The sequence below is a fragment of the Peromyscus maniculatus genome, chromosome 5 (assembly GCF_049852395.1).
Source record: "Peromyscus maniculatus bairdii isolate BWxNUB_F1_BW_parent chromosome 5, HU_Pman_BW_mat_3.1, whole genome shotgun sequence".
In the NCBI taxonomy this organism is placed as follows: domain Eukaryota; kingdom Metazoa; phylum Chordata; class Mammalia; order Rodentia; family Cricetidae; genus Peromyscus; species Peromyscus maniculatus.
In genome coordinates, this window is record NC_134856.1 from 46,832,069 (window position 1) to 46,857,630 (window position 25,562).

The 25,562-nt window shown below is 47.0% G+C and overlaps 2 protein-coding genes, 1 long non-coding RNA gene and 1 pseudogene across 5 annotated transcripts; 2 read left to right on the forward strand and 2 right to left on the reverse strand.

Moving 5' to 3' along the window:
* The first annotated feature begins 2,232 nt into the window (after positions 1 to 2,232).
* Mon1b (MON1 vesicular trafficking associated B) lies at positions 2,233 to 13,405 on the forward strand. Of its 3 annotated transcripts, none has more exons than XM_006974066.4 (6): positions 2,233 to 2,611; positions 3,020 to 3,177; positions 4,559 to 4,918; positions 5,444 to 6,263; positions 6,559 to 6,706; positions 10,228 to 13,405. In XM_006974066.4, exons 2-6 carry the CDS (start codon positions 3,030 to 3,032, stop codon positions 10,426 to 10,428), a joined length of 1,677 nt encoding a protein of 558 aa, XP_006974128.1. In that variant the 5' UTR covers positions 2,233 to 2,611; positions 3,020 to 3,029; the 3' UTR covers positions 10,429 to 13,405. The 3 variants fall into 3 exon arrangements, with proteins under 3 accessions (XP_006974128.1, XP_015848387.1, XP_076428297.1); XM_015992901.3 differs by lacking the exon at positions 2,233 to 2,611 and adding an exon at positions 2,618 to 2,800; XM_076572182.1 differs by lacking the exon at positions 2,233 to 2,611 and having other exon boundaries at positions 2,618 to 3,177.
* LOC143273318 (uncharacterized) lies at positions 8,440 to 11,129 on the reverse strand. Its single transcript, XR_013051314.1, has 3 exons — positions 10,989 to 11,129; positions 10,258 to 10,313; positions 8,440 to 8,931 (listed from the first exon to the last, which is right to left on the reverse strand). It is a non-coding gene; the product is annotated as an uncharacterized LOC143273318 (long non-coding RNA).
* Syce1l (synaptonemal complex central element protein 1 like) lies at positions 11,316 to 25,562 on the forward strand. Its single transcript, XM_015992902.2, has 11 exons — positions 11,316 to 11,550; positions 20,309 to 20,371; positions 22,160 to 22,219; positions 22,377 to 22,451; positions 23,012 to 23,059; positions 23,310 to 23,364; positions 23,965 to 24,028; positions 24,783 to 24,852; positions 24,932 to 25,016; positions 25,137 to 25,209; positions 25,422 to 25,562. Exons 1-11 carry the CDS (start codon positions 11,316 to 11,318, stop codon positions 25,524 to 25,526), a joined length of 933 nt encoding a protein of 310 aa, XP_015848388.1. The 3' UTR covers positions 25,527 to 25,562.
* Positions 17,993 to 18,420, reverse strand: LOC121829431 (phosphatidylinositol N-acetylglucosaminyltransferase subunit P pseudogene; annotated as a pseudogene).

Below are 25,562 nucleotides of genomic sequence, written 5' to 3' on the forward strand. Positions count from 1 at the left end.
TTAATACAATTCTTCATGTTGTGGTGACCCCCAACCATAAAATTATTTCATGTGACTTTGTAACTTATTTTGCTACTGTTGTAAATTGTAAATAACTGAGATGCAGGATGATGTTAGGCAACCCATGTGAAAGGATCATTTGACCCGCAAAAGGGTCACAACCAACAGATGGAGAACCCACAGATAAAGAACTCTGACATAGGAAAAAAATCAAAGTCCCCAATGAGGTACAAGCCTGGGACAAGGTGTAAAAGTCTGAGTATCTGAGTATCTGTTGGCCTCTAGTCCAGCCAAGCCTAGGTCACGCTAGCTAGTGTCTGAGATCTCTAAGAATGTTAACTTTCAATTCTATTGATCATTGGTTTTATCATTCAAACACACATTTTAGTAACTCTACTGACCTTTTCAAAAAAAGAAATATTTCTATATTTTCTCTTTTGACTTTATGTTTTCTATCTCACTCAATTCAATTTTTATTATTTTCTTATTTCTACTGCAGGCTTAGCTTCCTCTTCATTTTCTATATTCTTAAGGTTCACATGTAGATCACCGGTTATGGGAATCTTTTTTCCATATCTATGTCAGCATACAAAGTTATATATTTCCTGTGAGCACTAATGATTTGCATTATCTGCACTTTCCATTGTTTCTGCTTTCATTAAAGCTGAAGATACTGCTTAATATCCCATGGATTTAATATCTGGTTCATATGTTCATATAGTGAATATTGACCTAATTTTTAATGCTGAAAGAATTCTCCAATCTCTGTTAACACTTTATACAATTTCTGTCATAATCAAATAGGTTTTTTTTTTTTTCTGAAGGATTTAGTTTCTAAAGCTGTATTAACATTCTTAGGGTCTGGCATGTGTTCTACTCTTCTGTAATATTTTTCATAAACATCAATTAACTAAATTTGGCTACTGTTGGTCACATCTTCTGTATCCTGGTTTATTTACATTTATTTATCTACTTATTTTTGCCTACCAGTTCTGACCACTTTTTACTAAGCATGGAATCAACACCTATCCTTATGAACTATTTCTCCTTTGATTTTTGTCGGCTTGGTAGTAGTGTACTTTGAAGCTTTGTCTCTAAGTATCTAACTATTTAGAGATGTTATGTCTTCTGGTTGAAGACATCTTGATCTTGGAGTTGGGGATGTACCTCAGATGGTAGAGTGTTCGCTCAGCATACATGAAGCCTTCGGTTCAAACTCCAGCACCACACAAACCTGGTGTCCGTGGGCACTCCTGTAATTTCAAATACTAGGGAAGCAGAGACAGGAAGCAGAGTAATCCTGGCCACGCAGTTGAGTCCAAAGCCAGTCTGGGATACATGAAACGCTGTCTCAAAAACAGAAATCTTCGACCTTTATATCATTATGGTATTATTTTGAATTCTGTTTTCTCTGAGAGTAATATAGTAACACCCAGAGACACAAACTGAGAGGCCCAAGCAGTCTTAAAGACCAATGTACAGAAAAACCCAGAGAAAAAGGACCTGGAGTCCAGAGCAGGTATATCCACACCCTCATTCTAAACCCGATGCTTTTGCTGGGGTGCTGGAGCACAACTGTAGTCTGCCCTGAGTTGAGTTTAGGAGGCAGATAGAAGCTGAGGGAGGAGGAGCGCGAGTTTAAGGCCAGCCTGGTCTACGTAAGGAGTTCCTGACTAAAAACAAAACCAACAAAACTGTCATCTTGGAGCGCCTTCTTCTGGTCGCTTGGACATCCCCACCCGCGCAGTCTTTAGGAAGTGCTTCTAGAGGCTTAGATACACAAGGTTCCTTACTACTGTGGCTTTCCCCTCATCATCCAGCCAATGGTGATACGCGGAGGTCAGCGCGGCCGAATCCTCAGCCAACCAGAACGCAGCAGTCCCTGAAAGCCCCACCCCTCCACCCCTCCCCAGGCTTAGGCTGATGGTCTAGTTGGCTCGGTTCACAGAATCTCTCCTTGCCAGTGGGGAGGGCTCGTGTTGCCTGCACATACCAGCCCTGAGCAGCTTGCCTTGGCCTCCGCAGCGCCGCTTCCCGCACAGGCTGGCGCGGTCCAGACTCTCAAGAGTCAGTCCCACAAGCAGAGCCCCGCCCCTTGCTTCAGCATCCGAGGCCCATAGGCTGGCTGGACTGCGCGCGACGTTCCGATTGGAAGGAGAGACTGTCCGTCAAGCATACGCCCCGCCCCACGACCGCCCCTGCCTCTCTTGTTGAAGAAAGGAGAGCGAAGCTGTCCCAGTTCTGAGGGAGCGAGTTCATTGGTTCGGCATGATCTCTCTCCAGTCAAGACAGGAACAGGCTCAAGGTTTCGGTTAGAGACAGCGAGATGCCAGTCAAGGGGTGGCATTTGCCAATTAGCGCCCAGTATTTGCAGGGGAGCTCCCAGAATGGGGAGGGGCATAAGGGAAAGGCTACGCTTGATTGGGTGAAAGGAACGGGGCCCCTCCCTCTTGGCCCAGCGTGCAAGCTGCGCCCTCTTCTGCCGGTAGTCCTCGGTACAAGAAGTGAGCCGCCCGCGTCCCAGTTCTCAGCTGACGCTGGCTGCATCCGGGAGGGGGTCGCTCAGAGAAGGTTCCATAGAGTTTCGTGAGAGTCCCGCGCCATCTCTACGGTGAGGGAACGCAGCGTAAGGCGGCCATCGGCGCTACCGGGGAGTAAATGCCGCTGTGAAACCGGAAGTGTCCCGGGAGGCGTCGCTTCCGGAAGTGTGGCATGTCCCCCACCACACCAGGAAGTGTGGTGCCGCCGCGGCTCCTGGATGTGTTGCTGTCCACCCAGTTGAGATGCGGGGTTGAAACAGGTGTTAATGTGTCATTGTTCGCGGAGGCTCACCGGAGCGTCACCCTTCCGAAAGTGCCGGAGGGTGCAAGTATTTGATCATGTTTTTGAATGTCGCGTCCTGTCGAAAACCCTAGGGGAATCCACAGCACTAGGAATGTATCCAGGGGGCCTGGCTCCCTAACGGCTTTTAAGAAGTTTTCTCTTGCTGCCCATCACCCTCGATTCCCCTTCTCCCCAGGGATGTGCAGATGGAGGCCGGAGGAGATAGTGCTGTCCCAGCCCCCGGGGGCGTGGAGGACTTGGTGGACACGCAGTTCCCCATTGAGGAGGCTGGAGACAGTGAAGGGGTTCACTCGAGCACGCCGGATCCCGGAGATGGGGACCCGGAGGACACAGGTATAGCTCCCCTCAACGGAGCCTTGGAACCAGTCCCTGGGGGTTGTCATTGCTAGCTGAAGGGGAAAGGTAACGGGAGACCAGTGGGCAGTCTTTGGGGCCCCAAGAAAGTAGCTTGAGGCGTAGCTCGGTCAGTCGTTGGTCACAGACTTGCTGATTTAATTGAAATCATTGAGAAATGATAAAGAAGCCAGGGGGTGTCAGCTTTTGTCCGGGAGGGGCAAGATGTTTCCTGCCATGAGGGGTCAAGGGTACGAAGATGGACTGTTAATTTGTACGGAAAGTCTCATTTTAACATTGGAGTTCCCACATCCCGGGACACCCTTCTGTTGTAGGGAAATTAGAATGTACTTGACCTGAGCTTAGATTCTTGAGGAATCAAGAAGGGCGTGGTTGGGCTCAAAAAGGGTCATCTTTACAGGTAATGGGAATTGAGACAAGTTACTTGGGTATTTGGGAACATGGAATTATCAGTACACAATTAAGAATATGAAAACATTGGGTGTGAGAAAATTAGATGAGGTTGCATGTTGATGATTGTCAATGCGTGAGTCAGTAGACAGCAGTGCCAGAGGGAATTAGTGTGTGTTTTGAAGGAAGCAATGAGTTTCATTATGGATTCAAAATGATAATCTTGGAGGAAGAGCAGGTGGAGATCATGGAAGCCTTGCGTGTTAGTGATGGTTAATGGTGGCCATTGGTGGAGTGGAAGAGCATGGAGCTGTCATGTAAGGTTATTGAAGACTAAAGTGTTGGTGATATTAACATACACTTGTTGGGGTGCTAATATAGCAATATAAATAAATAGGGGGAGTGGCTGAAGGTTAGGGGAGTCCTGGTGATCTGGATGCCAGTGGCTGTTAATGGCCACAATAATGGGAGAAATAAGGACCATTGCTGTGAGTATGGTTAACCAAGAGAGTCCGTGGGCATCACTGGGGATTAGTGGGTGTGGATGAAAGGATTAGAGTCAGTGGGTGTATTTTAATGGTGGCCATTGAGGGGTACGTACACATCAGAATAGGATAAATAAGGAGTCAGAGAAGTTAATAAAGAGCCCAGCAGATAAGCAGATTAATAGTTATTTGGAGAGTGGGGTGCTTTGAAGACCCAGGAATGGCAGTATTGAAAGGAAATAATGGAGGGGCCAGTGAGCAGCAGTGAGAACATGTTGGATTATTTGTGTTTTAGGTTGGGGCTCATTGAAACCTTAGTGTTAGTGGACATGGGTAGTCATCCATTGTTCACTGAATAGCTAGGAAGACATGGAGACCTTTGTCAACATGCCTGAGTCATTGCAGGTCATGGGACTGGTAAGGCTTTGATAGATTGTTGAAACATGGGGTTAGAAGGAGATGAGCCACTCAGGGCTCCCTTTCAGGATCCAAGGCCAAGGACCAGCCACCCAGCCTCCTATCACCTTTGCCTCAGGCTGAGGCCCCATCAAGCACTTGTGAGCACTGGAAAACTACAGCTTCGGATGGCAGTCCCACTGGAGAACCTGAGGGTAGCTCTGAGGGCCAGGGAGAAGACCCCAGTGACGGGGACCCCAATGATGGTGACCCCAGTGACGAGGACTGGCGCAGCCAAAGGAAGCACGTGTTCGTGCTGAGTGAGGCAGGCAAGCCCATCTACTCACGGTATGGTAGTGTGGAGGCACTGTCTGCCACCATGGGTGTGATGACAGCCCTTGTGTCCTTCGTACAGAGTGCAGGAGATGCCATCCGAGCCATCTATGCTGGTGAGTGAAGAGAAAGGGGGGGCATAATGAGGGCTGGGGGCTAGTGGCTGGGAATATGGCTGGGGGTTAGAGGTCTGTGTAACTGGCCATGCGTAGATCAGCTGTCTGCCTGCCTACGTGGGTCTCTGTCGAGCCACCAAAAGTAAGTCGGTGAGAGTGACTGTATGTAGGGCCCTCTCTTTGGGTTCCACCCAAATGGTTGGCAGTATACCACCTGGTTGTCTGGGAGTGAAGACGGGTGCTCTGTGACCTGGCTTTGTGTCAGTCCTTGTCCGTCTCGCCATTCCCACCACCCTGATGCCATGCTGCCTGTCTAGATTACCTGATTCCTCCACAGCCCACATCTTTACAAATGTCCCAATACCCCTAGCTTGTCCTTGCCCTAGTTTTGGTGCTGGCAGAGGGAGAGTGCAGGTTTGGGCCAGGTGCTGTGTCTGGTGGAGAGTATGTGGGAAAGGTGTCCTGTCTGATTCCTTGGCTCATTCTTGGTCTGCCTCTGCCCCTGCCCACTTTTCCTTCCCCTAGAGGACCACAAGCTGGTGTTCCTGCAGCAAGGCCCACTCCTGCTGGTGGCTGTGTCCCGGACTCCACAGTCAGCAGCACAGCTACGGGGTGAGCTGCTTGCAGTGCACGCACAAATTGTGAGCACACTGACTCGTGCAAGCGTGGCCCGCATCTTTGCACATAAGCAGAACTATGATCTACGTCGTCTGCTGGCTGGCTCAGAGCGCACACTGGACCGGCTCCTGGACAGTGTGGAGCAAGACCCCGGTGCCCTGCTCCTGGGTGCTGTGCGTTGTGTGCCTCTGGCCCGTCCACTGCGGGATGCCCTGGGTACACTACTGCGGCGCTGTACAGCCCCAGGCCTGGCCCTGTCAGTGCTGGCTGTTGGCGGCCGACTGATAACAGCAGCCCAGGAGAGGAATGTGCTGGCTGAGTGCCGACTGGACCCAGCTGATCTGCAGTTACTGCTTGACTGGGTGGGTGCACCAGCCTTTGCAGCAGGTGAGGCGTGGGCACCTGTGTGCCTGCCTCGCTTCAACCCGGATGGTTTCTTCTATGCCTATGTGGCCCGTCTGGATTCCATGCCTGTCTGCCTGCTGTTGCTTGGTACCAACCGTGAAGCTTTCCATGCCATGGCTGCCTGCCGGCGCTTGGTTGAAGATGGGATGCACAACCTTGGTGCCCTGCGTACCCTTGGGGAGGCTGCCAACTTCTCTAACGGGCCAGCAGCCAATGCCCCTGCCTACAGTGTGCAGGCTGTGGGAGCACCTGGCCTCCGGCATTTCCTCTATAAGCCACTGGACATCCCTGACCAACACCGCCAGCTACCACAGTTTACCAGGTGAGCCCTGACCCTACAGGCGATTGAAGACATGTCTAACCAAGACTGTCAGCATCTTGTACGCATGAGTTAAAAGAGAGAGGCAGCCATGCTCTAGAAAGGGGGAGCAGACACTTCTCTGTTCTAGTGGGGAAAAGGCTCTCCTTCCTAGTTTAATGGGGGCACCTTGGCTGACAACACTGGAAAGCCTCAAGTCTGATGTGGGAGACTGAGCCCCATAACCTAATTACAGTCCCTAGACTGCGAGGGGAGGCAGGCCCTTTACTCACAGTGCCCCTGCCTCCCTCTGTTGCAGTCCTGAGCTAGAGGCCCCATACAGCCGAGAGGAGGAGCGACAGCGACTGTCCGACTTGTATCACCGCCTGCACGCTCGCCTCCATAGCACCTCCCGGCCCCTGCGCCTCATTTACCATGTGGCTGAGAAGGAAACACTGCTGGCCTGGGTGAGTTGGTCAGGCTGTCAGTGGTAGTTCTCTACTACAAGCCTTTTCGCCCCGTGATGAACCTTTGGCTTTAGCTCCCCCACAGGCCCACTGGAACGTGCCAGGCTCTGTCTGCCTTTTATCTGCACCACTGACCCTGTGGGCACATGTGTCTTAAGCTACAGAAGGATTCCTCACTGTCTGCAACCCTGACTTAGCCCTGCCGCTCCCTGTCTACCAGTCTTGAGTCCCCTTGACCACTGCAGGTTCGGGACCACTCCATGCCCTCTACCTGGGACTGTTAAAGTTCAGCCACTGAGAGAGGCTGGTGGCCAGGCAGGCAGTCTCAGAGGAAGTAAAACCTTCCCAACCACGTTCTTTAAATAGCAGTGCATATTAATATGGATCCAGCATTGTTCTAGGCTAGGGTTTTTTATTTTATTTAAATAACTTTTTTTTTCATTTATTTTACATATCAACCTAAGTTACCCCTCCCTCCTTTGTCCCAGTCCTCTCCTTCACTTCCCATCTACCCTTCTCCCCTTCCTTTTCCCCTCCTCCATCTCCATTCAGAAAGGGGCAGGCCTCCCACGGGCTTGAACAAAGCATGGCACATCAAGTTGAGGCAGGACCCAGTTCCTCCCCTTATGTCAAGGCTGGGCAAGGTAATCCAGCATAGGGAACAGGTTCCCAAAAGCCAGCCAAGTGCCAGGGACAGGTCCTGATCTCACTGCTAGGAGCCTTACAAAGAGACCAAGCTACACAACCGTCACACACATGAAGAGGGCCTAGGTCAGTCACATGCAGGCTCCCTAACTGTTGGTTCAGAGTCTGTGAGCTCCCACAAGCTCAGATGTCTCTGTGGATTCCCCCATCAAGACCCCCTGGCTCATACAACCCCTCCTCCCTTTTCTCAGCTAGACTCTCAGAGCTCAACCCAGTGTTTGGCTGTGGATCTCTGCATCTGTTTCCATCAGTTACTGGATAGAGTATCTCTGATAACAATTAGGGCAGTCACCAATTAGTCTGACTAATGTAGATGGTCAGTTCAGGCACCTTTTCCACTATTGTTAGGAGTCTTAGCTGGGGTTATCCTTGTGGATTCCTGGGAGTTTCCTTAGCACCAGGTTTCTCCCTAACCCTGAAATCAAGTCTCTTTCATTACTCTCACCCTGTCCTGCCTCCCACACCCAGCTCGCCCAACCTGCTCCCTCAAGTTAGCTGTACGCACAGAAACAGAGGCAATAGATAATCTCACACCAGCAAAACACAAAGAAGGGAAACACACACAACTACCACCACCGATACCAAAACAAAAAAATAACAGGAATTAACAATCACTGGTCATTTACATCTTTTAATATCAATGGACTCAATTCCCCAATAAAAAGACACAGGCTAACAAAATGGATACGAAAACAGGATCCATCCTTTGTACTGTATACAAGAAACACATCTCAACTTTAAAGACAGATTTGGGAATCTGTTCCCCATCTCAACCTCAGAATAAAGGGTTGGGAAAAGATTTTCCAATCAAATGGACCAAAGAAGCAAGCTGGTGTAGCTATCGTAATAGCTAACAAAATAGACTTCAAAGAAATATTAGTCAAAAGAGATGAAGGACATTTTATATTCATCACAAGAAAAATCTATTAAGATGAAGTCTCAATTCTGAACATTTATGCCCCAAATACAAGGGCACTCACATTTGTAAAAGAAACATTACTAAAGCTTTATATATATATATATATATATATTTTAATTTTCAAGTGATTTTGGAGTGGGATGTCGAAAAGCTAGTATAAAGAATTACCATAAAAAAGGCCTTCCACTCACTTTCGCCAAAGGTAAGCTTTCACAAAGCTGTAGTGGCTTGCCAAGCAGGAAGTTAATGCTGCTCTGCCATGGAGTCCACAGACTTCATTAGCAGTCTTCCAGTTGTCCATTCATGTCAACTTCCTGGTCCAGAACCCAGTCCAGGATCACATGGTGGATCTGTTTTTATGTACCCTGGTCTCATTTGTTCTGGAAAGGTTCCCTAGGCTTTGTTGCCTTGTGGCCTTGGCACTGTCAAAGGACATCAGCAGGCTGGTTCATAGAGTTCCCCTTGACTCGGGTCTTTCGCTGCTGGACCACGATCAGAAGGAGAGGTCATGCAGCAGGTGGCGGGAGCCAGTTTCTGCGCTGTCTCAAGGGCATGTGATGCAAGCTTGGCTCACTGAGTTAAGGTGGACTCTGTCACACGTCTGCAAGAAAGCTGGTATTTGCCCTTTGTAATTAGCAAGCCCCTGTGGCCCCTGTGGCCTGTGTATTTGTGGGTTTAGACTTCTACTCCCCCTCTCGTTTTAATAGGCCTCCATGATTTGAACTTGCAGCAGTTACTAGGTGTTTGCCTGCTGGTGGTTTCCTAACTGCCCTGCTTTTTACATTTTAGTTGGGACTTCATGTAAGAACAAACTTCTTATTGGATTTTTTAATTAAAAAATCACATTTATTTAGTTAGCACATGTGTGTGCGCACATGTGGTGAGTGTAGAGGCCAGTGGACAGCTTGTGGGAATCCATACTCTCCTTTTACCAGGGTGCCAGGCTTAGTGGTGAGTGCCTTCATCCACTGAGCCATCTCACTGGCCCCAAATTTTCTATTTTAGATAAATCTGACCTCATGCGATAGCTCTTGAATTCAGTAGTCTAAAATACTTTCTAGCATTTACTGCAGTTATTTCTGACTTAGCCAGTGGATTCCCTGATTTAGGCAGCCTGAGCCCGGTTTCCCATTAGCAAGTTTCTATCACATAGGAGCACAGCTTGCTTACTTTACTTAACTACATCCTTCCCGGACTCAGCCATTTTGCCAAGGAGCCTTACTATCTTCTTCTAAAGAGCTGACATTTTAAAACCAAGATACAGTAGGTCTGGGGTTGTTAATCAGGTGTTTGGGAGACGGTGTGCTGAAAAGGTGACTTCCCAGTGGAGAGTGAGCTGCCCGGGTGCCTGGGGGAGGAACTGCCTATGCATAAGAAAGCACTGCAGAGCTGAGGCAAGGCTGAGGCTGGCTGTGTCTGAGGACCAGCAGAGAACAACCAGAGTGGCCGGGACAGAAAGAGAACACAGAACAGTGGGAAGTGGCATAGAAGAGACAACAGAGACCTCTGGGGTCAGGTGTTGGGTTGGTGCGAGGACCACGTTGTACAAGGCTATAGATGATGAACACACAGGGCAGGGGCAGAGAACCGCCTTGTATGTAGTGACTGCTCACTGAATATCGAGTGTTGGTGTGACCATTCTCTCTAATCCACAGATAAGCACATACACCGAGAGACACACACACACAGTCAGAATGACCCAGTTGAAGCCACTGGTCCAGCTGCTTCTTGTCTGCCCTTGACAGGATAATCCCAGATTGCCTGTCTTAGCCTAGCAAGCCACATTCAGTTGCTGCTAAGCATGTCTCCAAGCTTCAGGAGCACACAAGGTTGGGGAGCACAGGATTGCTCATGGCCAGCTCTAGCCCATCTGACTATCTCCCCTCCATCTCCACAGGTGACCTCCAAATTTGAGCTCTATACTTGCCTCAGTCCCCTCGTGACCAAGGCAGGTGCCATCTTAGTCGTGACGAAGCTCCTGCGCTGGGTGAGGAAGGAAGAGGATCGGCTTTTCATCCGTTACCCACCCAAGTACTCCACACCCCCCTCCTCCTCGGTGGAGCAGGCCCCCAACAATGGCTTGTTCACTGGACTCTGAGTGACTGCTGGAGTGACCACATCTGGCTTTTAAATTCTGTCTCTACTCTGGAAATGTGGGTAGAAGTCTGTGTGGGGCTGGTCCCCGTTTCCCCGGGCAGGTGGGCAAGATCTCAGGGTTTGCCCACAAATGGGAGAAGGGGCACAGGTTGTGCTCTGAGCCCCCTCAGGCACCTCCACAGTTAAGAAAGTCGAAAGCCTCCTCTGCCTCACCTCCATAACTAACCCGAATGCCACCACACCCTCTGTCCCCGGCTGTCCCCTCCAAACCTCTTCTAGGCAGCACAGGCTGCTGCCGTGTGCATCTTCCACGCAGACCTAAGACTGGGCTGAGGCTCTCCTCAGGGTCAGGGCGCGTAACCCACAAGGGCTCTAGAATTTGGAATGCAGGGCTAGCCTATGCTTGAAACCAGCCTAAGGATGTTTGAAGAAAACTACAGAAAGGGCCTCAAGTTGAATCCCACAAGACATTCTTCTGTCCTTGGTGTCCTTTTTTTCCTCCATCATTTTCCCCTACTTTACAAAAACAAACAAGCCCCACCAATTCAGGCTGTTTCTTACATTAATAAGAAGGTTGCCTCCAGTGTCCACCTGTGTAACACATGCCACGTGACTTCACCCAGTGGCCGGGATGCAGCTTTGAGAAGACGCTCTTATCCTCCAAGGCTTCTACTTGAGAGAGAGCTTTCGTTAGGCCCTTTTAGTGGAGACCTATGAACTGTGAAGGAGACAGGGCTTAGAACTCCATTGCCATTTGTTCTGGACGTTGGCCGCTTGCAGCAGCAACCTAAAGAAGAACCTTTGAAGAGCTTGTACGCACAACCCTCCTCAACAGCCCACGGCCCTGCTTCCAGCCTTGTTCAGCAATATGGCCCTGTGGTTGTGCGCATGCGTGCTAACTATCAGTTGCGTTGCAGATGTTCTGCGCTTGCTCAGAGCAGCTTGTGTTGTCCCACCCCCTGGTTTCCTGCAATGGCTGTAGCAGCACGTGCTGCTTTTCCCTGCCGCTGTTTTCCATTTTTCTATGGCACATGCGCAGATGCCCCACATTGGGAAATGGCTGCGGAGCTGGAGCCTTTGATGGCGGAGTGGCTGGGACCTGAGGAGGCTGAGGATGCCGGAGGTAGTGGGGGCCCACAGGGTAGAAGGGAGAGAGGCTTTGGCCCATTAAAATAATCGAGAGTAATTTTTTTAGAAAAAAAAAATGTTTTTAGCCTATTGAATTTTTTAACTTCCACACAGTGGAAATAAATAACATGCCTGTTCTCATCACCTAGGTTAACTTGCCACCTTTATTGACCCTATTAAATACTTAAATATTGCTTAGTAACGGGTCCTAAAATGAACATCAATATCGGGAATATCCAATCCCGATCACAAATCGGGAAGGGATAGTGACAGTGTCACAAAAACTGCCCTGTTGCCACACAGCCGAGGGAAGGAAGGAACTCCTGATGTCATTCGCGGCCAGCTAGATGATTACTGCAGGGATTCTTTTCCAGGCCCTTGAGAATGGATTTCTCAGTTTTCAAATTTATTGTGACTTAAGTCGTGACAGCTTCTCCCCTCACTGGGGGCAAGGAAATGGAGTCCAGCCTAGAAATACTGGAAACTGCAGTTCTTTGAAAAGAAAACATCTCTCACAGTAAATCCACCAGAAGAACATTTTTGTTTTGATTATAGAAAATTCCCAAACATTCTACAGTAGAGAAAATAGCATGACCAGTGACCCGGACCCTGCTTCAATGGGCGTTCAAACTTTGTCTTTGTATCTCTGTACCCACCTTCCCTTTCTGAGCACCAGGTCTGCCACTACATGACCAAACTTGGGAGGCAGCATCTTGCCAGACCTGTCTATTCAGATTCCAAAACAATGGGTGTGACCTTCAAGAACTGCGGTTTCCCCGGGCACCTGAAACACCTGCTTGGTGCTTGGTACACAGTAATTTTTTTTTCTTTTGTCAAATGGGTGAATAATGAAATAATTTTAACAGAATTTGTCTTAAATTGCAGGGTGCCAGTTTTCAAAGAATAAAAATCAGACCGACAGCAACGAACCACACTTTATTAAGCATTTGATACAGTGACACAGAGATTTGAAAACTTAGCATCAACCTTTCAAATCCCTCAATGTTTAAGTAATGAGGGACTTCACTGGCACTAGAGGAAGTTGGAAGGCATATCAAGTTACGTTTCTTAGCCACTGAATTGGGCTTAGGGGGATAATTCTTAGAACCAGTGGCATCCAGGCCTTCTGGTGGAGGCTTATGATTTTAGCAGATGCCTTCCACATCTGTAGCCTCCATGCTAGGTAATCACAGAAGATTGAGTACACAAACACATGGACCAAGGGCAGGCAGTAGTGACTTACGACAGATACAAGAAGTGACCACAAAAGTGACCAAATTAGGGATAGCCTTGCAGATTGTAGATTTTTTTAAAGAGGCGAAGAAACAATTTTCAGTTGATATAATTGTTCATTTATAAAAAATGGATCCCAGAAGTTTTATTTTTATTATTGAATAGTTGGGATTGAAACAAGAAAGGGGGGGTGTCAAGGAGAGCCACTTGGAAAGCGAGGTAAGCACACTTTGATAACGGGGTAAGGGCCTTGGATTGGGGAGGGGAGCAAAATGGAGGTCTCTTGTGATTCATTGTTTTATTTATCACTTAGAAAAATAGGTAGTAATATGTAATTTAAAGTATAAGAAGGAAAGGGAAAGGTGAGCAGCACCTGAGGATTATACATTAACATCGGAGCAACGGTAACTCCCAGATCTTAACGGCGATTGTGCAGTTACTTGGAGTCTGTATATAGGAAACATGCACTGGAATATTAAATATTAATGGGCCATACTATCTGCAACTTACAGTTGAAAAACACTCAAAACATGGAGGCTCTGATAGAGTACCACAGCCTATTTCTACGACTTTTGTGTACATCTGAAATAATTTCAAAATAAAATGTTAAAAGGGGACTTTTCCTCCACAGGCTCTTTTCTTTTGTAACAAGGAGGTTTTTTGTTGTTAATGGAGATATAAGATTTAAGACCTTTTAAATTAAGATTTTCAAATTTTCTTATCACTTGGGGGCTTGAGAGATGGCTCAGCATTTAAGAGCACAGGCTGCTCTTGCAGAGGACCGAGTTCAATTCCCAGCACCTACACAGTGGCTCATAGCTGCCTGTAACTCCTGTTCCAGGGGATCTGATACCCTCTTCTGACCTCCACAGGGATCAGGCACACATGTGATGAACAGAAACACATACAGGGCAAAACATTAAAACATATAAAAGTAAATAAAGATAAATTTTTTTTTTTTTTTGGTTTTTTCGAGACAGGGTTTCTCTGTGTAGCTTTGCGCCTTTCCTGGAACTCATTTGGTAGCCCAGGCTGGCCTCGAACTCACAAAGATCCGCCTGGCTCTGCCTCCCGAGTGCTGGGATTAAAGGCGTGTGCCACCACGCCCGGCTTTTTTTTTTTTTTTTTTTTTTTTTTTGGTTTTTCGAGACAGGGTTTCCCTGTGTAGCTTTGCGCCTTTCCTGGGACTCACTTGGTAGCCCAGGCTGGCCTCGAACTCACAGAGATCCGCCCGGCTCTGCCTCCCGAGTGCTGGGATTAAAGGCGTGCGCCACCACCGCCCGGCGATAAATTTTTTTAAAAGTTGCTCTTATCACTCATTAGGGGTCTTATGACTAGCAGTTAAAAGACAGAGAGAGGAAAACCACAGATGGAGCTTTTGCAGAAGTAGTTGCAAAGGCCAGCTGGAGAGCACATGGGCTAGTTAGAGAACATTACATGTGGTCTGAGTATTGGAGAAACTGCGTGATGATTGCTAACCATACTGCATGTGATTATAGTAACACAAGAAGCAAATACGGGTGGATGTTAACAGTCCTGGCATCTGGGCTATGTGTATGAGGGTTCATCATGGCATTCTCACACTCTGTGTTTGAAAGTTTTCATAAAATGTTAAGCAGACAAACACCTTTCTCTGTTATGAGCTGTTCTTTCTTTGCAAAATATTAAAATTATTTTAAATAATAAAAATGTCTCGGGGAGATACATCAACTTATCAGAGATGATTGTATCATGGTAATGAGATTCAGGGCCAAAGAAAAGGGGAAGTTTGATTTCTTCAAAGATTTTGTAGTGTTTGGATTTTTAGAATGCTATTTGGGTATTAATTTTTTTTAAATAAGTGACACATGAAATATTTTTTTTTCTAAAAGTTGAAAATATAGTCACTGCTGGCAGTGGTTAATTCTGAGAAGGGGATGTTGGTGAAATGAGACTTTTTAAAAAAGATTTTACTTACATTTTCATGTTTATGTGTGTGTGTGGGGGTATGTACATGTGAGCACAGGTGCCAGCGAAGGCCAGAGGAAGGCACTGGGTCCCTGTAGCTGGAGTCAGGTGGTTGTAAGCGATCTGACATAGGTGCTGGGTACTGAACTGGGTCCCCTGAAAGAGTAGTACTTCTGCCCTTATCACCTCTCAGCCATTTCTCCCTCCCACAGACTTTCAATGCCATCTTCATGGTCCATGTCTAAGTAATTAAAAAAAAAAAATTAAAGTGCAAAGGCAAATGAATGAATACTAGTTTATTATAGATCCCAGAGGGACAATAGGATGGTAAGAAGGTGAGCAAGCACCCAACATTCCAACAAGATGAGCTCAAGATAAAAAACAAACAAAAAAGAAAAACCACTGTAGAATGTAATTGTTAATGGCAGTCAAGAACTTCATCCTACCCGAATGCTGTAATTAACTCTCCAAGACATCTTCACGTTACTTCATGTGTTAACATTGTAAACAGTGAAGCAGTGAAGATCTTGTCTACCTCCCCAATGGTCTCTTTAAGATGTATTCTTAGGAATGGAGTTTCAGGTCTAGAGGAGATAAGAATGTCGTGGTGTAAACTACCAGGAAGCTTAAAATATAGCACTGGTTTTGCCAGTCAAATTTAATGATAGGCGCGGCCTTTGATGTAGCATGTAGCCTCTAAATAGTATTCAGATGTGTCCAGCAGGCACAGGCCAATGAAAGCAGAAGCACATATTGGATGAGATACTAGGTAAAAGTGTGCCCCTCGAGCTGGCCGTGTAGCTTGGCTAGCAAAGTCCTGGCTTAACATGTGTGAGTCTCCAAGTTTGATGTACAACATCCCCAAAATTAATTAATTGAACTAAAAGTGTGACCCTTTCTCTGACTTGGGTCCACCAGAGCCTCAAAGTATAATACATTATACATATGTATGATATTGTTACAGAATAAAAAAAATGCAAAAAATGACCTCTTTGGAAACAGAATGCTCTAGTTTCATTTCTGTTGCTGTGATAAACTATTGTGATAAATAGCAACTTAGGGGAGAAAGGATTTATTTGGCTTACAGTTCCAAGTTATAGTCCATCACAACAGGGGAGTCAGGGCAGGAACTCACTCAAGCAGCTAGTCATAGCACACATCTGCAGCCAAGAGCAGAGTGAAACAGATATAGCCATGCTTCCTTCTTACTCCCTGCTCTCAGACAGCCTTTTCCTCTTTTTCAGGACCCCTGACTCAGAATGCACCACACTGGGTGGACCCTCCTGCATTAATTAACAGTAAAGACAATCCCCAGCAACATACCCACAGGCTAACTTGATCTGGGTAATTCTTCAATTGAGGCTTTCCTCTCCAATGATTCTAGGTTGTGGCAAGTGAATAATTAAAACCGTCAGGGCAGGAGAGAAGGCTCAATGGTTAAGAGCACTTGGCTGCTTTTCCTCATGACCCAGGATTGATTCCTAGCACCCACACAGCAGCTCACAATCTCCTATAACTCTAGTTAGGGGGTCTGACTCCTGACCTCTGAGCACTAGACATGTAATGCACAAACATACATGCAGTTATTTATACACATCAAAACAAAGCAAAATATAAACTAACCAACATATAGGATCTTTGCAGATATAACTACTGAAGATGAGGTCATACTGGCTTAGAATGGACCATAATTCAGTGGTAATATCCTTACAAGACAAAGGAAATATAAGTCAGATTGATACACAATATGGCATTTGATGACCTACACAGAGGGAAGACCTACTTTAGAGTACTCTGTCTCAGCAGCTGAGAAAAGGAAATCATAACCATGGCATCATTTATGGCTGTGAAGGGGACAACTTATAGAAAAAGTAGGAAACTGCTATTAAATTATGGCATATGTATAGTGGAAATCTATACAGCTACCAAAAAGAAGAAACTGATCACCAGTATACCTTGTCAGAAGAAAAATGGGAGATCTGTGACATCCTGTACGACATAGTATCCTGTTTGTGGAGAAAGGATATTTGCCTGTATGTCAATCCACAGCTTGGATCACTGAATGACTTCTACGAAGAGAGACTGGGGACCTTGGGGTCTGAGGCTAAGGGACTTTCTTTACTATTATGGAGAAGCATTTTTTTGCCTGTGGTCTGTGTTTATGAGCTATATTTTCTTCTCTGTCCAGTTTTCTATGGAAAGGAGCAGGTCATTAGTATTTGAGCTTTTATCATTGATTTCAAGAAGTTATGGCATTCTTCCTGATTGTTTGTTTGTTTGAATTTTTTTCTCTTTTTCATTTTTCTTTATTAAGCAATTTTCTACTCACTCTACATACCACCCACAGATCCCACCTCCTTCCTCCTCCCATCCCCTAGCTCTCCCTCCTATCCCCTAGCCCTCCCTCCCAAGCCCCCACACATTCCCAACATCCCCCAAATCAAGGTCTCCCATGGGGAGTCAGCAGAGCCCGGCACACTGAGCCTAGGCAGGTCCAAGCCTCTTGCCACTGCACCAAGGCTGTGCAAGGCATCACACCACAGGAAAAAAAAAAAAAAAAAAAAACAGGCTCCCAAAAACCTGCCCATGCACCAGGAACGGATCCTGAACCCCCTGCCTGGATGCCCCCCAAACAGCTTGAGCCAAACAACCATCTTCCATATCCAGAGGGCCTTAGTCATCAGGGAAATGCAAATTAAAACAACTCTGAGATACCATCTTACATTTGTCAGAATGGCTAAGATCAAAAACACTGAAGACAGCTTATGTAGGAGAGAATGTGGAGCAAGGGGAACACTCCTCCACTGTTGGTGGGAATGCAAACTTGTACAGCCACTCTGAAAATCAGTATAGCGGTTTCTCAGAAAATTGAGAATAAGTCTTCCTCAAGACCCAGCTATACTACTCTTGGGCATATACCCAAGGAATGCTCAATCTTACCACAAGGACAGATGCTCAATGATGTTTATATCAGCATTATTTGTTTGTTTGAATTTTAAAGTAATATGAGCTCGTGCTAAAACATCTATAGAATTATGCATCATGAAGTGTATTTGCTTGAATCAGGAGCCAAGTACGTTCAGTCCATTGTAGTTCGTTGATATAGGCTACAGGTCATTCTTTCTTTTTTTTTATTTCTTCTGTCCATTCAAACTCATGTTTGAAAGCATTTACAATATTAACTGAACTTAATCTTAGAGATCAATGTTCATGTTTTTAGATCTCACTATTGGGTATTAAAAGGACACTCAATGTAATTATTTAAAATTATTCAGCTCAAAACTTAACAAATGTTTGGTCTTAGGATCTTTACACCCAAAACAGAGTTGGCTGTTAGGTTCTTTGGCTTCAAGGAAGAACATTCTGTTAACTTTACCAATGAGAATATCTCTTAATGCTGGTAGTTTTCCATTGTTGATTTTTAGTAGTTACCTATAATTGTATGAATGAAGTTGAATGGAGAGGTACACTAAGTATTCCAAATCACAGTGGTAATAAGGAGGTAGGTAGGTAATGCAACTGCTCAATATTTCTGAGGCCAAGAGGTTAAACCTAAGGAGTTTAACCAAGGTTCAGGAATGAAAGCCCACACAAGATAAACTGTGACACCGAACTGAGAGTTTAAGAGCAGAACAAAGCCACAAGTTACCGTTTCTGGCAAGGACAACAGTGAACCCCCCACCATCTTCTTTGTGCCTTTCAACAGTCTAAGGGAAAGGGAGGACGAGATTGTGCTGAACAGAGAGGTCCCTGGGTCCTGCCCTCTGGTGAGGAGTCTGTTCCTGCCTCAAGTGAGGCCTGAGATATGTCAAGACAAGTCTTTCTTAATGTCGGGTTTTCCCCCCAATCTCTTTATGATGTATGTATCAGATATATCTGCGGGAGTGCGTGCGTGATTGCATGTGTGTCTGTGTGTGTATTGATTCCTAGTCTTCATAATATTGAGTAGATTCCCAATAGCATCATTACCATGTTCACCTGTCTTTTGTATGTATCCTAGATTAGTACTAAAAAGTAATTCCACTTTTGTGGTAAGGTCTTGTTTTCTTGTTTTACATCCTGACTGCAGTTTCCTCTCTTTCCTTTCCTCCCAGTCTCTCCCCCACTTCCCCTCACCCCAAATTCCTCCTCCATTTCTATTCAGAAAGGGGCAGGCCTCCCATGGATAATAACACAGCATGGCATATCAAGTTGAGGTAGGACTAAGCACCTTGTTGGGCTCTTTTTGCTTTCATAAATAGTGTTTCGGTTATACATCAAGAGGTTCCTCACACCCACTTCTTTCTGCTTAAAATGATTAGGGACAGGGAAATGGTTCAGTGGGTAAAGTGCTTGCTGCACAACTGTGGACCGGAGTTCAGATCCCTAGATCCCCTGCCAAGTATAGCAGTCAGAGCCTGTAACCTGCAGACGAATTTCTAAATGGTCTTATTAAATGAAGCAAAAAACAAAAAACCACCAAGCCAAATATAGGGGTGAAAGCCTTAGGGAGATCAGGGAAAAAGGGAAAGCCACCAGCCAACCTTACCTCACCAACTCTGCAGCTTCCAGATGCCACCACTTCCTGACTACCCACTTCTATATGTCTTGCTGTTCTGCCATCTGATTTGCTCTCTGGCCACCTCCTTTACTTCCTTTTCCTACACAGCTCTGCCACTTTCTGTCTGTCTGTACAGACCTTCATATCTCCATGGTTAACTAGTGTTGGAATTAATGTGCCACCACGGTTTCCAGTATAGCCTTGAACACACAGAGATCCTGCCTAAGTGATAGGATTAAGGGCATGTGCTACCACTATCTGACTTCTTTGTTTGCTTATAATGGCTGCTCTTTTCCCTCTGATCTCCAGGCAAGCTTTATTTATTAAAGCACAGATAAAATATCACCACAGTAACCCCAGCATGGAGTAAGTAGAGATGAGGGTTGGAGATTTTCAGACTCAGGCTGGCTGGCCAGTCCAGCTGGCATGGCCAGCCCCATGTACAGTGGGAGACTATGTCACAAAAAATACAGTGGAGTGTGACAGGGAAGTTGACTTCTGGCCTATACATTTGCCCACATAAATAAATGTAGCTCCACATAGAGGTACTTACACATGTACTGCAACATACACACACACACATGTTAAATAAATATGTATTAGCAGCATGAGTAGCCATGTCTAGACCCATCGGTTCATTAGAATTTACAAATTAGGGCTATAATTAATTGTAAAGAAGTCAGTATGTAATCTATCTTCCCTGTTGCATGGATTAGAATTCATGATGACTTTCAACAGCAGCAGAGTCACGAATACACTCGTCTCACCCTGAGTTTGACTAGGGGAGTTCTGGAGGGTCTTTTGTCCTTTTGTGGAGAAGCTGATTCATCTAATATATACCAAGATCCTTAGATACAGAGAAGAGGGTTCCCCAGGTGCCCTACTGTAGTGGAAACCTGACCCCCAGCCCAGCCTTGGCTGTAGCCCAGGAGTGTCTACAGAATCCTCGAAGCTCCTCTACCAGGGTCTTTGTCTTTCCTAGCTTTATCCTTACTCCTACTGGATCCTGTAATTCTGGTTTTCATCTCTACAGGGCAGGCCACATCTTTGAGTAAGACTGAAGACTTGCTGGAGACAGTAAAAAAGCTGCAGAAAGGTCAGGTATCTTGTGTCTGAGTCTTGGATTTTGAGTCAGGCAAACAGGGTTAGAATCTAAAACCCTTAACTCATAACTCTGGAAAATCATCCTATTGCATGTATTTATTCTATTTGCTTTTATTCTTTGAGCCAAAAAACCAAAGTCCTACAGTTAAAAATTCAAAATCTTTAAGAGGATGGATCCTCCACTTACAGGGGCACATAGATACTCACTCTCTCTCTCTCTCTCTCTCTCTCTCTCTCTCTCTCACACACACACACACACACACACACACTCCATTCATCAGCCCATTCATCTTTTCATCCATCCATCCATTCATCCATCCATCATCCATCCATCCATCCATTCATCCATCCAACCACATACCTGTTTATTCATTTTCCTGACCCACAGACAAGCAACAGTATTTATTTATTTGTTAGTTCTGCAGCTTAAACCTATGACCACTGTACTAATGAGCTACTTCCCCATAGCAGCAGTTATTAAATGATCAAGTGTCTTCCAGAGTTTTCTTTTAAAATAAATAGCATCCATGGGTATATATTTCTTATCCTTTTTAAACCCACAAATGACAAAGGACAATACAGAGTATTTTGCACTTGGCATTTTTGTTGAGAAGAAACCTGGGAGCCAGCTTGCATTGAGTACCCATTTAAGGGCTGGAGCAAATACTGAGTTTGAAGTAAGACCTTTCTGCCCCACCAGCCCATTCTCTGCTTCAGCTGTTGTAGTCACTGATTTGCTTCAAACAAAAAGGAACCTTCCCTTTTCCATCTCCCTGTAGCTCACACAGCTCATTGCAGCTGCTGCCTGGACTAAACTTTGTATAGAAACTGCAGGACTAGAGATGTGTAGTGACCTACCCCTATCATCTCCATTGAAATAATGTTGCTGGGCCGCAGAGATTTTTGCCAGTTGCGATCAGCACCCTGGAGGACAGTTACTCTTCTAGAAGTGCCTAGAAAGGGAGTCTATCATCTTGAAAAGTCCATCACTAAGCTTATGAACCCCAGGCTGCTCTAGGGGCTCTCGATGAGACCCAGTAAAGCAGCTTTATATCCCAGTACCTGTGACTCATCTTTGATCTAGAGCAGAAGGAAGGCTTCTCCCTGTAGAGAGGTAAAATGGGCTGTGAGGTCAGAAGTGACTCTCTAAAAAGTCATTGAGAACTTGCAAGGTGCCACCTCTCACTGGAAAGCCCTGCTGCCTTCATGACAGCTAGAGACCAGGAAGGCAGGAATGGTAAGCAGCCTGTTCTGCCATGCCCCCAAAGATTGTGGGGCTCATGGGAGGGCTCCTCCACTGTGGTCCTGCAGATCCTCCCTTCCTGCTTTCTCTGCTCCTCCTGCTCGCATACCCATTCTCTGTGGCTTTGGACTCACTGGCACTGCAGGAGATTCATCCTTGTTCCCTCTGTCTGCAGTAGCTCCCACTCTCCACACCCCTCCCCACCGTGTATGGGGTCTGTTTCTCTCCCTTAATTTGGGGTCTTTCCATATCAAGAAGCACTAATACCCATCTGTTCTGTAACACCCCACCATGTGTCATCATGTAACTGGTAATGCCACCAGATAGAGTCATAGCCACCACCAACCCCACCCACCCACCCACCCAGAAGGCAAGCCCTGCAAGGACTTGTTACAGATTCCAACACAAAGCAGGTGTTCCAGAATAGCCTGTGGGTGGCTAACAGGAGAAACCCACCATCAGATAGTAGTCCTACTCTAGCTGCCTGGGACAGCCAAGCACTTGTCTTTTCTGGCTCAATCTGCCTTCTTTCTTCAGAGGGAAGCCTGGAACCCCAGATTGAGGACCTGATTCATCGAATTAATGAGCTGCAGCAAGGTAAATTTGGGAACCTAGACTGATATCAGCAGGAAGGAGCCTGGACTGTGAGTACCTCCCACGCAGGGCTGTCTGAAAAAGAATAAGCCATGTCACAAGCTGCAGAAAGGCAGCAGGGCTGCGCTCACACAGCCCCTTCTTCCTTTCCTTGGTCCAGTAAAGAAGAGATCCATTGAAGAGCTGGGAGAGGTTCAAGCTCTCCAGGAGGCCATGCATCGGGAGCTAGATTCCTGTGAGTGGGTCCCTTGAGCGCTGCTGGCACTTCCAAACATGGCTCGGGGCCTTCGCCCAGGCAGTGCCCTAGCCAAGGCTGTGCCCTTGCTTGCAGTCCCCTTCGCCCATACAATTCAGATTGCCCATTGTTTCATGTTATCTTCCAGTTCCCAGCTCAGCTAGCCCTAACACGACCATTTTTGGATGATTTCATCTAAAAGCGGATTCCTTCTCCACCTTGCTTCTCCCTCCCCCTGCTTCTGCTTAGTTTCTTTCTTCGGAGCCTCTGTTTCTACCTGACATGGCATTTCCTTCTTTAGTAGTTCACTCTTCTTTCTAGCACGAACTTGTACTTCCTTCGTCATAGTCACTCCCTTGACTCTGTTGGCACTTAAGAGAACGTGGATGTGGGGGAACGGGGGAAAGAATCAAGGGCGCCCTGTGGGAGGTGGTGATGGGTAGAAAGAAGATACCTCACTTCTCCCCCATCTTCTGTGGGATTTTTGCCTATTGGATGGAATTGCAGTGGGGATAAGGGATGCAGCCTCCAGAGGCTGAAAGTGTCACCATGTTTTACAGTGAATGAAGAGAAAGGACACCTAGAGGAGGTCCTGTGCAAAAAAAAAGGTATTTGCCATTCTTCTTTATTCTTCCCATTGCTTCACAAAGCCCACCCTCCTGAGCAGCCACAGGAGTCCCACTGAAAGCTGGGCCATGGGGCTTCTCTCAACTCTCTCCCCTGGCTACTCATGTGGAGGATGCACACAAGTCTTTTGAGTGCCCACCAGCATCCAAGGTCATGTGGGACCCCTGGACTCTGCCTAACCTTGTTCTGCCAAGGTCCTTCATCAGGATGTCTTGTCTGCTTTCTCCACAGAGGCTCTGATGCTTCTCCAGAAGCACTGCCAGGAGAGGGAAAGTGAGACTCAGTGGTAAGAGTTCTTCCCAGCTCTGCCCCAGCTTGAGGAGGAGGGACAAGAGCTAGTGTAATGAGTCCTGGATACACACTCCTTATTTCCCTTCTCTGAAACAGAGCACCAAGACAGGATAGTTCCCTGATCATTATGGGTGGTGGTAGAATAAATTCAATAGTTTGACCAACTGCACCCTCGTACAGTTTTCATGGGAAGGCACATTTGTAGGGGCAACAAGGTGGACAAGGCTGTGGTCCCCCGTAGGGATCCATAACAGTTCACCTGTAACAAAAGAATGAGAAGCATTCTTGGAGAGGGTGAGGGCTCAGGCAGAATCTGACTATGAATGATCCAGTCCCTACCCAGGAAGCATACAGTCCAGTTGTCAGGATTCAGACTGAGGAAGCTGGAGTTATTCCTAAACCTGGAGTCTGGTGGGCAGCTAAGCAGGGTGCGAGTGGAGCTTGCCGGAAGAAAAGGTGCTGAAGAGAGGAGGCTTTTACAGACCCCTGAAGGGGAGCACTGGCAGGACTCAAAGGCCTGAGCAGGAGGCACCCCAAACCTGACTGCCGAGTGGGTCCTGGCCCTACCTTTTCAAGGCTGGGTGTCTGTCCACAGGTTGAATGCTAAAGAGCTACTGGAGGATCTGACAAGTCAGCGCAAGGACCTCTGGGAGTTCCATGTAAGCGACAATGTCCCTTCCAACCTCCACTCCTCCTGCAGCTTTAGTGTGTCCGTGAGTGGTCTGGTCCCCAGCCCTGCTCAGGCCCAGTGCTCTGGGAGAGACCCTGACTCCTCTCTCCTGTCACCTTTGACCCCACAGCTGGCCGCTTTGCCCCATCCCTCACTTCCACACCTAGCATCCTTTGCTGGCTGTTGTCATGGCTTTTATGGGTTCTGTGTTTTCTCAAAGTGGCCCACGAGAACCTTGAGAAAAACCTTCATTCGGCCACAGTTAGGAGCATCAGGCGACATTCCAGGCAGGGAGAGGCAGCAGTATACCAAAAGACCCTTTCCACCTCAAGTTTCTTAGGGGCAGGGGGAATGCATAGCCAGACTCTAGCCAAGAAGGCAAAGCAGATAGATCCTGTAAGCCTGGGGCACCATCCGTGACCTGTTGGCATCTGACCACACATGTTGAGCACCTGAGTGCAGAAGATAAGTGTGCATTCTTGAGAAAGGCTGAACTTCAGGAACATTCAAAGAGAAGCAACTGGGGAGTGAGGATCTGAAGTGTTGTAAGAAATAGATTCTGAGAAATACGAGGGGACGTTGGTGTTGGTGTGAAGTGAGTCTATAGCCGCAGCAGAAACTGCAGAGTTAAAAAATGAGTGAGTGACCTACTGGAGGGAAGGACTTTGTCGAAAGTGCAAAGAGGGGTGGGCTGGAGGTGTAGTCAGGACAAGGGACTGAGAGACAGGCCTCCATTCTCACAGGTCCTGCAGCATCGACTGACCCAGGAGATCAGCGCGATGGAATGCAGCAAAGAGCAGCTGCTGATGGAGAGTGAGACTCTCGGGCAGTGATGGGTGGTGGGACCCAGTGCCTCAGAGAACCCAGCTTGATGTCCAGACACTGCCTGCAGGGACTTTGCTGCGTACCCGGCTGCAGGAAGTGGAGAGGCGGCTGCAGACAGCCAGGGAGGCCCAGAACACCCCTGAGAACTGTGGGTGAGAGAAGGTCATGCATGCCCCTCAACCTGGGACTCAGCTCTTCAGGCCTCTGTCTTGACTCCTCCTCCCTGATACCCTGGGCACTTGCTCGTTCTCTTGTGTCTGCTTTTCTCATAGGCTGAAGACAGAGCTGAATAAATGTGGGGGGCAGTCACAGAGCATCACAGAAACCCAGAACAACAGAGGAGAGGTAGGCACCCAGTGAACAGAAGCAGAGACTAAAGAGGAGTAAGTGGGGGCCCCCGGAGGTCCCCTGAGAAGGGGATTTAGAGAGGCCTAGGCAGCTCCAGTACCGGGACATGCTGAGGGAGCCACCAGGAGCTGGCAGGTGCAGACAAGAGGGTGTCTGAGTAAGAGTGTCTAGGATTCTGGGTGTCAGCAACCTGCTCCCACTGCCCTTAGGCTGGCGAAGAGGAGCAGCATCATTTGGAGCCATTGGGAGAGCTGCCAGCGACAAGGATGCCCCTGCTAGGCCACGAGGACCCACCAGTGCTCACATCCCTTTAAGGCCTACCAAAAAATAAAGATGATTCCTAGAGTCCA